The sequence below is a fragment of the Mya arenaria genome, chromosome 11 (assembly GCF_026914265.1).
Source record: "Mya arenaria isolate MELC-2E11 chromosome 11, ASM2691426v1".
NCBI classification, from domain to species: domain Eukaryota; kingdom Metazoa; phylum Mollusca; class Bivalvia; order Myida; family Myidae; genus Mya; species Mya arenaria.
The window spans coordinates 14,751,013-14,764,250 of NC_069132.1; the positions used below are offsets into that span (position 1 = coordinate 14,751,013).

Consider the following 13,238-nt stretch of genomic DNA (forward strand, 5'->3'; position numbering starts at 1 on the left):
ATACGATAGGAAAGAATAATACACTATATATATATCATTTCCTGTTATGAACATACACGTTTTGTTTAAGGAAAATCATTTTTTTTTTACAAACAACTTCAGCAATAATTCCTTTCCAAATGCACAGCTTATCACCTCAGTCAGCGTATCCCCCATCCCCATGTATTTAAGGTAATATAATGCATGCCCCTTTCAATCGCTTCGAAAGGGGTTTCGTTGCTTTGATTAGATATCAAACGATAGGCACGTTTAATGAACATTCACGTTTTAATTGTTTAAGGAAAATAATTTTATTTTACGAACAACTTTAGCAATAATTACTTTCAAAATGCAGAGCTTATCAGATGGTCGTTTTCCCGCGGTGAGGACAAACATGTGGTCAGTTAATGTATGTAGAAACTAGTTTTAGATTATTGGAAATTGTCTCTTCTAAGAACGAGAATATGATAGTGCTTTTTCAAGTTTAATTGATAAATTAATGTTATTAATGTTTTATGTAAGTATCTTTGTATTTCTTTGTAGAAATAGTTCTAGTGCTGTTATAAATGCTTCGCACTCGTTGGATGTTTTACATGTTTAATCCGAACCACTGTACTTGACCAAACGTATGCATAACTCACTGTCGTATCAGGTAGGACATGTGTGCTAATATACATTGAAAGCCTAATGTCTAAAAATATGCAAAAAATACACCGGAACGAAGATTTTATGCAAAAAATATAAACATCTTATTAGAAAAGTTTACGCCTAGAAGTCATAAAATGAATATTATTTTGTTATTGTATATCAGGCAAATCATTGTACAACTATTTTGACATTCAGAAAATCATTTTTGTTTCTTATCTCATAAAAGTAATATCGAATACACCATTACAAATAAGCGTGCTTCAGGGTCACGCCAGGTTATAATAACAAACCCCGCGGGCGATGGGACACTTGCCGCGGTCGGTAATAATTTTTGGAACATTTTGGGCTAAACTCAGAGTGAATATGATTATGTTACCTTCCAACCAGAGCCTCCATTATTTTTACCCACATTCATCTGATAAATATAGCGAGCTCAAAATAGTTATATTCTGTTCAAAATAAAACGCCGGAATACAGAAATATAGCCGAACAAGCAAGAACTCATAGTCGGACCGCAATATAACTAATCTATTTTTTATGGTTTCGACGTCATTCTACTAAAGTCTAAAAATGATGGGAAAAAACGTCATCATCATCATCATCATCATCATCATCATCATCAACATCATCATCATCGTTATCGTCGTCGTCGTAATCATCATCATCATCATCATCATCATCATCACCATCATCATCATCGTCATCATCGTCATCGTCATCATCATCATCATCATCATCGTCATCAACAACACTGCCATCACCATCACCAACTCCATCACCATCATCATCATTAGCATATGTGTGTAGCATTATAGCCATCATTACAGAGGCGGGGCAAGATTTAACATAAGAGGGGGCATACTTTAGTGACGTTACCTTTTGACCAGCGCCCCTTCCTCTGAACCAAAATTTATTTGGTTTAAAATGTCTGTGTGTGTGTGTGTGTGTGTGTGTGTGTGTGTGGGGGGGGGGTTATAGCATATTTTATGGCAAAATGGTGCATTTTGAGCATATATTATTACCTTTTTTCTCCTATATTAAAAGAAGAAGACTTAAGAAAACTTGTATTATTTTCGAAGCCTCTTTCAGGCTTAGAATTGCCCCTTGTTGTATACCGGCCTGGCTGATCTCAGAGGCTCCTACTCAATGACCATTTTTTACCTTGATTCGTATCAGCTTATAATTGTCATCACAACCAAGCATAAAAAACAATAAAACTAGAATTGTGTCCATCGCTGTTTCTCAATAAAACATTACATTTGAGATTGGGAAAAATATCAAATCCACCTTCAATATTTTCCATTGTATTAGGTCCCATTTAGACGAAAGGTATATAATTATGAAATTTCCATAATGATTTAAACAATCTCATGTTCATTTTTAATAAGACACATCTGAGTGAAGGTACTATATTTTAACTAGTAACGTAAGTTTCTTTGGTACAAACATAACATTGTATATTCGTATTTAAAAATGTTTTCAATATGAAATATGTTATACTGAAATATAATGAAAGAAGGATTTTCTATACAAAAATATGTTTACTGGACCATAGAAACGGCTGTTAACAAAATTGCAACAAATTGAAAAACAGACATTTTGGCAAAAACACGATTTTTTATATACATATTTTTTTTTCAGATTTCAAAACGTGTACGTTCACAATACATAGATTAACTTAAAACAAACAATGAGAAACATTAACTCGAAACATATAACTAGAAAAAGGAATAAGTATTTGGTCAATTAGCTAATCCCTGTGAAGATAGAATTCGACAATCGTAACCACGTGAACAGTAACGTATGTTTCAAAAAGAACATAAGTATCTAATGCTTTTAAAAAAAAGTTAACCGTAGTTGACATGTGAATTTGTTCTGAAACATAAAAAATATCGTTTATATAATTTTGAATACCAGTTGTTAATGTTTTCACAGTTACATAACACTGATTTCGTGTAACAATTGTATATAATAATAATTATAATACAAAACTGTAGACATAAAAAAACGAATTAAGTGTTTTGGAGATACTAAATTGTGCTTGTTCATATTTCAAACTATCATCACTATAATGATGGGACTATATCATTTGCTCTTTCAAGAGTTTTAACGAAGATTCTACAATTATTTTTCTTATGTAACGTTTGCTTCAGTTTACGTTAACATTCAAAATCAATAAAAGAGCCTCACGACCATACTGCATTATACATTACCAGACAATCAATGGAGATTTCATTACATTACAATGTCATGCATAAAGTATGATTTACAAATATTTATCAATGCATCACAAACAAAGTTGATTATAGGGGCATACGTATGGGTATGTACATCAGTCTCGTTTCAGAAGCGGACGTGCATATATGCTGTCCATGTTGTGTACATTTACAGTCAGGAGACAAAGCCAAATTGCTTATATCGATCACTTACAATACAACATATTTCAATCGATGGTTCCTTTGAAAATGTGTTTTAGAATGTGTGCTTGCTGTAACGTATGTTACAATTAGATATATATCGAATATCTTCGCTCAATATCTGCAATCTCTGCTAACTTGTACATTCTCTTCGACTTCCCGGAAGCAGATGGGCGACTAATTTTACATAGGATGTGTGATTTCTTTCGCCACAACACGTCCTTGGTGTTGGGCCACTAGAACAAGGCTTTCCTTTTCTGCATGAAGGTAACATTGTAGTCAAGCAAGTCGTCACCGTGGTCTATCTCCTCAATCTGGCCAATATATCAGTCGCCTTCATATACAACTGCAATAAAATCTCCTGCATAGTACGTTGTTGCTGGTGAACTTGATTTCTCAGTGTTTGTACTGATTGATTTATGTGCGCCAATCACAGTCCAAGAGTCACACATACGGCCGGTAACATATTCATCGCAGTAACATGACGTTGCACGTGTACACAATTGTCCACCACTGTTTAGCCTAACCGCGTGAAGCTGCAATGTGTCCTTCACTGGCTGCAGTTCTACTTGTTGTAGTTTTGATGTCATGGCTTCGCAATCATCTTTTGTGACGAAGTAAAACTTCACACCTTTCATGTAAGAAGTCGTTGCCCAATTCATGAAATCGTCTGCATCTTGTATTGTGCATTTTCTTGAGCGAACCGTTTAGTCCGCTGGTCGCTTTACGATACCCCTAAGCCCGTCGCAAACATTTTTTTCCATGTCCTGCCTCGTAGTAATTCCACGTAGTGTGACAACCGTACACACTTTCATGGTTGATGACGGCATTAAAAATGTACCTATTCCGATACTGGGAAGTGGGACTGTCCGTCCAGTAGTGGACATACTGAATCTCGCAACAACCAGGTAGATCTATCTCCTTTTCAAATAATTTGTGCATAATGGCCAAAACAGTGCCTGACGAATGTGACAGGGTGTCTGACACTGCAACATAACTGTTATGCTGTAGACTTCCGTCCTCTCCCCGGAAGTAGATCACCATTGGGTGTACTGTGACCTGAGATGAATTCAAGTATGTTGACTGGATCTCGTCAGCTGTTTTGCAGGAATAATTTTCAGCGAAATCCATATGTATTATTATTTCATTTTTTGGGAGGGCTTCCTTAATGACCCGGGTTTGTTTGTATTGCGTTTTCATGGTATGGTAGTGTACATTGAACGCTGCAACCTCTTTCAACCAATCTTCATAAAATCTCTCTCTGTCCACCGATTCGCTCACTATTTTCATTTTCTTCTTGTTGTTTTCCAACGTTTCTTTTTTCTATAAGTAGAAGATAACTGTCTCCGGCAACTGTGACTGGTCAATTGTGAGTTCTTTTTCAATAAATGTTTCTGGATTTTGGGGGATGTCCATTCCGGATTTTCGAAGCATTTGTAGTTTAAGGGCTAAATTCTGGTGTTTTGTGCACAAACATACATTTCGACTCAGGGAACTGGTGAGAAACGTTCTTTGGTCGCATACGACAGAATGTTGATAATGACAACTTGTTATCTGGGTGTTCGGCTACATACTTCTGGTGTAAGGTTGCCAAATAATCAATGAGGACCCAGCTTTGGACCTTTCCTTATTCGCATTTCGTCGAATCTTTTTTACCAGCCTGAATTATACAGTTGTCTTCCCTTTCCAAGAACTTGGTGACACTCTCTTGTAGCTTAAGTATTACCCTCCGTCGCCTTATTTTGGCAAAGTTCATACCGTTCTTAATGACTTCTGACAATTTGTTTCTATTTTCATCAAGCTCTGCAGCAAGCTTGGAAATGCACTTGTACTTTTTTATTACATCTCCGGCAATTGCACTATACAAACTCGCATTTCGGCCTCTATCGCTTTTCTCTGTGTTCATGTAGTGCAACAATACATTGCCAAACAACAGCCTCTTTCTAGCCTTTTCTCCTTTAATTCAAGAAGATTTCATGAACAAAGCAGTTTTCCGTCTTGGTGTCAGGATGCCGCTGTTGTGTTTTGGTTTTGATAATCGCTACAATTTTCTTTGCAAAGTTTTGACCTTCTTTTTTGTTTGAATATTATTCTTGATAACTTTTCAAAGTTTTGCATTTGCATATTTAAGGGCTTTACTCAATCTCTTCCTTGGCCCATTTCTCCTACTAGGATATCTTACTATCAATTGCCTTGGAAGCGACTCTTGAGTTCCATATCCGCTTGAACTATCATTCATTTCATCTAGATCGTCATCATTATTCCTGTTTACCATCCGTGTTTGACGGTGTTTCCGCACACGCGTTTTGATGTCATCATTTCGCTTCTTTCTCTCTGATGCCGACAGCTGCGTTACTGGTTTAGAATACCTCTGTTGTCTTCTGCGCTCTTTTTGGAGAAATGTTTCAAACTCTTAATAACTTCTTCCCTGTTCTGTATTTCTTCTGTATCTCTGCTCGTGAAAGCGGCATTCTGAAACATACGTTACCAAAATGTGTCAATGTTTCTAGTATCATTGTGTGGGAACGGACACCGGATATAGCTCAAAAAGTGATAAGTAAACAGACAATTATGCAGTAGTTTTTCTTTACCAGAGGTAAGATCTTGCTGTGTTAACGCATATCTACCGTATCCACAAATGAAGCAAGTGTTTGAACTAATAGCTGAATGCTAAATTTGGCCTATGGTATACTTTAAAGTGCTTACGATTTAGCAGACCTCGTAAAATGTTTCTTCAAATCTGAGATGATTACCTCAAAACTTACAGAATTTCGACAAGTATTGTTATTTTTAGGAAATATATCGAATAAATAAAAATCTGAATCGAAGGATTTCATAAGCATAAGCTCAACTATTTTTATTGTAAGAAATGGCAATGTAACTTTTAAACTGTTAAAGATATGCCCTTAAAATGTTCACGGTACTGTACTGGGGATAGCCATATTGTATGTACTAGGGATAGTTTCAAAGTTGAGAAATGTGTGTCCTGGTGATAACATGTAAAATGGGACAAAAATTAATAGTAACACTGTTAATATACAATATACATGTATATGTCTATTTCGAACTTTCAAATAATCTGCAAAAAGCGAGAGTACAATTTGATAAGAAATTATTGAGCAAACTTTAGTTAACAATGAGTTTGATCCATGCTCTCCTAAATGAACGTATATATGCAAACTGTGTAAATATCAGGGTTGGTCACAATATATTCTTTTTCACTGAAGTGAACGAGCAGAGACCATTATTCTGTTCTAAGTAATACCAACATCGACCCAAGCTTAGAAAAAAGCTTTATGTGTTCCAAATTTGATCACAATATCTCATTCCCTACTGGTGACTTTCTGTGTGCAAAAACATACCTACTTGATTTACAAAGCAATACTATATATATGAATAGCAAACACCACATAAATTCTACGGCCATATGTTTTGTGTTTCTCAATAAATCAGATTACCGGCGTATTTCAAATAGATAGTGATGCTTGTGAAAAACACATCATGATTAACTAATATGTATGAATGAAACAGTTTTAAGTGCATACAGATACACAAAACAACAACATGTTTTTGCTCCCATCCCTCGATATGGACACATCGAACAATTTCCCTCGAGCTCACGTATAGGTAAATAGCCATTATCATTATCACAGTCTCGTTATTCTAAATACATCGTTACTATCCTCAGTCCACTTAATGGCTATCCCCTGTGCAGTTATTTATTTGCTTCATCTATCCCCAGTACACTGCCAGGGCATCAAAAGGTATGAATATCTTCGTAACAACAAAAGATATCATATTGATATTTTACACATTTACTTTAATTTTACTAGATTATGTAATTACAATGAAATCGCTCTATTCAGTTTTTATTTTTATTTTAAATTTGTTGATTTATGTATGAAATCGTACCACATAAATGAACATTTGTGAGCAATCATGCAACTTTCGGCGAGAATTGGGCTATTATACAAAAGAGGAGACACATTTCCATCATAGTCGTATATTGCACAGTATCAAGTAATTCAAAACTCATCGATTTTGTTAAATATATCACCATAAAATACAAAAAATGATCGAAAACTGTCCATGTGTCAAAAACAAACGCTTATCGATTTATCACTTTTTGGGCTATATCCGGTGTCCGTTCCCACATAGTGAGTATGTTTAATGTTTAAAAATCAGTAACATATCAACAAGTTTAACACGTCACATATATGTGGCATTTAATTGTTGGATTAAGCTAAGTTGTCAGTACTTTCAAACCTTTTCAGAAGACTATAAGCAACAAATTTGCAAAGCTCTGAATTTTTAAAGCGTATGCACTTTCAACAATATATCTCATTAACAGCATGCCTCCAATGATGTACATGTACATTTGTATATCCTTATTAAAATGTGAAACTAAAGCTAAAGCAGTATTACTAAACCCAAATGTAAGAATAATCCAAAACCATTTTAACCATAGACAGAGCTTTGTTCGTTGAAACATACGTCCAACAATGGAAATGACTAGTTTTCACCAAAATTTAGTGTTAGTAACAGTTTGTAAAAGAATGATAATACAATCAGACAAAATGTTACCCAGTTTCAGTTATTTCCCTTTAAAAGAATTTCTTTTTGATATATAAAAGCATTTGGAATGCAGTGATCTTAAAATATAAGGATCTATGAGAAAATTAGATAGACCATGGAACATCAAATGCAAGGTTTTATTGAGAAACAGCGCCATAGGAAATAGTTGCCTGACATTAATTGACATTCTTTTGGTCAAATAAGTGCCACTTTGAGTTAGTTTGCGCCAATGTCAGAGCAATGCAAAAGAATTGTGAATAAGCATTTAACACGCAAATTTAATTTTGCTATACTCAATATCATACAAAGAGAAATCAACAAGGGGCCATAATTGTGGTCAAAATGAATGCAGCACCAAACCCTTTATGATCATCTGCACGTAATGTGTGATCATCAGTGACAGAAGCAAATTATCTTAATTAAGATGTAAGTTTGCTGGACACAAAATATTTTTTCACCGTCACCCTAGTCCCTACTCTATTATAGATAACAAATGGGCAATAACTCTGGACAAGTCTACACAGCATTCAATTCTCCCCGTATGAAAACCTACTATGATGACCGTTTATCAATGTAAAGTTGAGGCAAAATCTCCAAATTTGACACACAATATTTTACCCCTGTACTCTATATAGAAAGAAAACAAGATCCCTTTTTCTACTTGAAATAGACACTGCTCTAAATCCTTCCTTTGTGATCATATGCACACTCATCATTTGAAGCAAATCCTCCAAATTGTGCAAGTTTTGATGCAAAAGATTTTGGGATGTACAGACTGATTGACAAGAGTAAGTCTATATGGCTTCCACAATTGATATAATTTAACAGCATAAAGCTCTGCTTAATGATTTGACTGACCATAACAAAATGTATTACTGTATATAATTCTGAATGATTCATCATCTGTTGGAGCAAATTACAAATGTCTGAATTCCCCAACAATGTTTAGATGATTATATTTATATCATCTTTTAAGGAATTTTTCTGTTATAAATATTTTTATGTTTTGCAAGAATAATTAACATTGTTCTGCTTCTCAGAATTTTATTTCTAATTCTGAACAAAATCTAATATATAACTGACAAAAATGCCAGAAAAAAATACATGATTATATAATTATGATCAACATTTTCCACACATATCTCACATTTTATCCATTCTACAATACAACCACATGCTTAAAAATCCTGCAGCTATTGCAATCAGTTCTTCCACCTCCATAGAGTGAAAAATAAAAGGGAACTGTCCTCAGTTAAAATTCGTATAAATAAAAATACTGATGCAATAAATTCATTATCTGGTTCCAAGTATTAGTAAGATGACATGAATTAAAATCTTAATGATTAAGAATGGGCAGAGTGAGCGTGATCTTAATCATAAAGAGTTTAAGTCAGGTCATCAAACTGGCTAAGAATACATCCTCATTGGCTGACACAATGTCAACCCAAAATCTGACGCAGGAATTGTGTATCAGATGAGTGGCAGTGGGCGGACCTTAAAACACCTGCGAAAGCTGATTTTTTTTAATTATGAAGCCTAGTACTTAATAACTGCCTGTTTGCAATTTCATTGGCTGTAGATGTAGGTTGTATTCTAAATTTTTGTTATTCTGGTGCATAAAAAAACAGTGAGTAAAATAAAAAATAAAACTTGTAAAAAGATGAAGTATTTTCACAAAAATATCCGGCTAAAAATGCTTATACACTAGCGTAGGAAGACATTTTGTTAAGTCAGCAGACTGTGACATTATTGCTTCTATTACATTGAAATGTCCTTACATTAATGATATTACAACATTGTTAACTACAATTATTTATTGTATTGTCAACATTGTCAAAATTTTGTTTTATGTTTGGGAAAAGGAACCAAAGCATTATGTTTCTTCACCAATTATAGCTTGATGTATTCTTTTTAACCAAACTATGAAGATATTAAATTTAAAAATATTCCTACAGTATGAACATTTAGTTGAAAAAGCAAATTATGTAAGCCACATAAGGTAGCTTGACATTATTTTAACAAAGGAACATTTGTGCTACCATGCATCGCTCAAAAAACGAACAGATGAACACATCTAAATATCTATACAGACATCAGATGTGGTAAAGGTTCGACAGACAGACTACATGCATATCACATCTAATGTCAAACCCGACTTATTGCTTTGAATACACAGTCAACATATCATAGTATATGTAGTTGTTGTACAATATCAAACACCATATATAAATACCTCACTAGGTTTAGTATATGAGTATACCCAGAACTATACCAGCAAGTTGTGATCAAATAGCAACAAATATACTATCAACATAGTTTTTCTCTAAACATTTAAAAAGTTTATACAATTTCTTGAACATTAAGTATGTTCTTCTCTTTAAAATCAAAATCAAGAGATTTTGTTTTGTCAGTTCTTCAGTTTGAGCTTTATTTCAGCTTGAATGTATCCTAAATAAAGCATGATGAATTCAGAGGAATTTTCTTTCATAAAGTTATCAATCAAATTGGTATCTTAAAAAATATCACTTCCAAGCAACTTGCTTATTTGTATATTATTATAAGGAACAGTGAGTTCATGATGTAATTCATGAACCAGAAAAGTCACTATCGACAAGCACAAGTTTGTTCTCTTTCTTTTGATGCAAAAAATATCAACTGCAATGAAATATCTACTTCTACAAGTATTTACAGCTTTTATATACAGAGTTAATACACAAATAAATTAATAATCCAACAATATGATCACATTGTCTCTAAAATCTGATAAAACCAAAAATAAACACAAAAAGAACAATGAACACAATCATAATAAACACTTATTTGTCAATTACGGTAATCATAAAACCTTCAGGATTTCAAAATTATTACAAAATTCCATAATTCTATGGATAAGTATAATGTAAATTTCTACCAAACCAATTAGAGACAACATTGATATGAGACAATTCGTTTTATCACCGTTATAAAATCATGAAATCTAAAATGACCACTGTTGGAAACCGGATCGGGGGTCCAACAATGGAAATGACTAGTTTTCACTAAAATTTAGTGTTAGTACCAGTTTGTAAAAGAATGATAATACAATCAGACAAAATGTTACCCAAATTCAGTTATTTCCCTTTAAAAGAATTTCGTTTTGATATATGAAAACATTTGGAATGCAGTAATCTTAAAATATAAGGATACTTTTGCATGGACAAGAATTGAAACATATGTGCGCCAAAAAAAAAGTGTACCTATACAGTTATTGAGTACATGACTAAAACCAAAAGCAAAGTTAATAATATTAGTATTTTTAACAAAGATAAAGGATATTCTTTTCTGAAAACTAATAAAGCTGTGCGGCCAGGACTGGGGCTTAAGTACTTGAATATAGTTTGAACTTGTGAATGGATTAAGGTAAACATACAGTAGCATTGATATTAGAAAAGCAAACAAGAATTCAGCAGGACTTAGGAAGTCCCTGATAACATAAACACACATTGTGGCATATATGTAAACCTTTCTGACCTACTGGTATAACATCAATAGAAAATAAGGAAATAAAATAATTGTGTAAGTATAATACACGTACAAAGTACAAGGTTAGTGCAAAAATATCAACACAGGACACTGTTTTTCTTCAATGTAGATAAACCAACGTCAGTCCAAATCTATGTCTATACTTTTATGAATTAAGATCATCAAATGAATCACAATACAATGATTATATCAATAAACATTCAAGAGACAATAGTTCTAAGGATACACATCTCAAACATTCTCAAACACTCCTACAACTAAATTAATCCCTGAATGATAGAGAGAGAGTCACATGACTACAACAATTACATGACAAAGTATGGACAGGAACTACACCAACTTCTGTTAAAGTGACACTCTTACTCAAAATCAATACATACACATGGGTGATAAACTTTTAACTACTAAATAATGCATTTATGGAAAGTATTATTTACTGATAACAAGATTGTAACCGTGTATTTAATAGCTGAACACGCAAAAATATTAAATGATTGGTGAGTGCTAAAAGATTTACTGTGATCTACTATAGTCCCATAATGTAGAAATACTGTATTTTAAGCACATTTTCTTTTAATCTCGGTATCCTTCAAAAGAACCATTGTTTTCAACATTTATTCATCCTTTTTGGAATATTAAAACAATAGTATTAATTGTGATAAATCTTAAGTGGGAATAAGAGTGTCACTTTAATACTTTCATGAAACATCTTGTAACAGCATAAAAAAATAGAGGAATATCATAGATGCACAACTATAATGCAAACTATTCACTGGTGGACTTATTAACCTTTTATGACATATAAAAACAAACTTAAGTACGTTTTCCTCATTTTAAACACCGAGTATTTAGAATTAGAAAATTTTATCAGTATGGAGCCTAAGTCTATTTGATCTTCTTAACTCTGAAAAAAAGTCAGCCTCCGCAGAAGTCCACATTCCCATGTTGGTGTAGTACACTTGTAAAATGAGTATGAGGGTCGACCAATCAGATGAAAGACGAGATCTGGCTTTCCGGATGGCAGGCAGGTCTATAAAGTCTTCGCTTTCTGCAACAGCTCTTTTACAAATGCCTGCAAATTTAAAGAAAATACATGTGTCTTACACTGACTAACTTATTCCTAATTCTGCCTTTGATTACACAGATCAAACATGTACAATGAAGGCAGCGCTAATTAACAACTATTACCTGCAGGCATGTGGTGCAATTCTTTACAAATTATTTCACAAGCTTTGGATCTGCACTTTTAACTTGATTAGTTTACCAGGTTATGCATGGGTTTTTCACTAAATCTCAAGTCTGCTCAATGTATATAGTAATTGTTGCAAATGTAAACATTTTTAAGGAAAAGGAGGGCTACAGAGCGATAGTTTGGAGAAACAGTAAACAATAATAAGAAGCAAGTATAACCCAGGTATGGGGACCCACCCAGTTACAAGCCATTTCCCTTTCATTTGTAAACAAGTAAACAGACCCTTCAGAACATGTAAGAAGCAAATATTCATCATGGAGTTCCATTCTTTGCAGGGATATCCCAACAGTTACCTTCACCTAAAGTTCAACTTCTAATGTAGAACAGCTGTCATGTTCACTGGATTTCAATTTTTCTCTGACAAAAACCTTGATTAAAGAAGAATCTGTTATTAGTTCTTCTTCCTAAATGGAGTGCCAGTGTGACATAGAATGTTTCCATTGAGAACCACTTTCAACACATAACTGCCATCCATTACCATCAGGAGAGACCTAATGTCTTCAAAGCCTGTTCAGGTTTCACCATAGAATAGCATTACCTGGCAGCCAGTTCCCATTAAAGACATGCCACATTACACTTGGGCTCCTGCACCCAACACAGGGACAGGAAACAATTTGACGGCTTTTCACAACCTGATGCCATGAGTCTGTGGAATTCTAGACCTTTCTAACATCAGAGGAGGAAACGTTCCTGACAGATAGGAGGTTATGGATTTTCAGAAAACTGTTCAATTTAAGATGCTATAGAAACATAAAAAGTTGGACAAAAATTCCACAATGTCAAGAGTTCGGTTCAGCTAGCTTCAAACCAGAATGTTCACTATTATTGTTATAAAGACGTCTTTG

At 33.9% G+C, this 13,238-nt stretch overlaps 1 protein-coding gene across 2 annotated transcripts in view; it reads right to left on the reverse strand.

Moving 5' to 3' along the window:
• Positions 1-8,629: 8,629 nt before the first annotated feature.
• The window catches only part of LOC128207459 (protein phosphatase 1 regulatory subunit 14C-like), a 35,669-nt gene continuing 31,060 nt past the window's right edge, over positions 8,630-13,238 (reverse strand). For both annotated transcript variants that reach the window (XM_052910389.1, XM_052910388.1), the window contains one exon: positions 8,630-12,213. In XM_052910389.1, the coding sequence (XP_052766349.1) occupies positions 12,172-12,213 (42 nt within the window). In that variant the 3' untranslated portion in view covers positions 8,630-12,171. The remainder of the gene's footprint in view (positions 12,214-13,238) is intronic.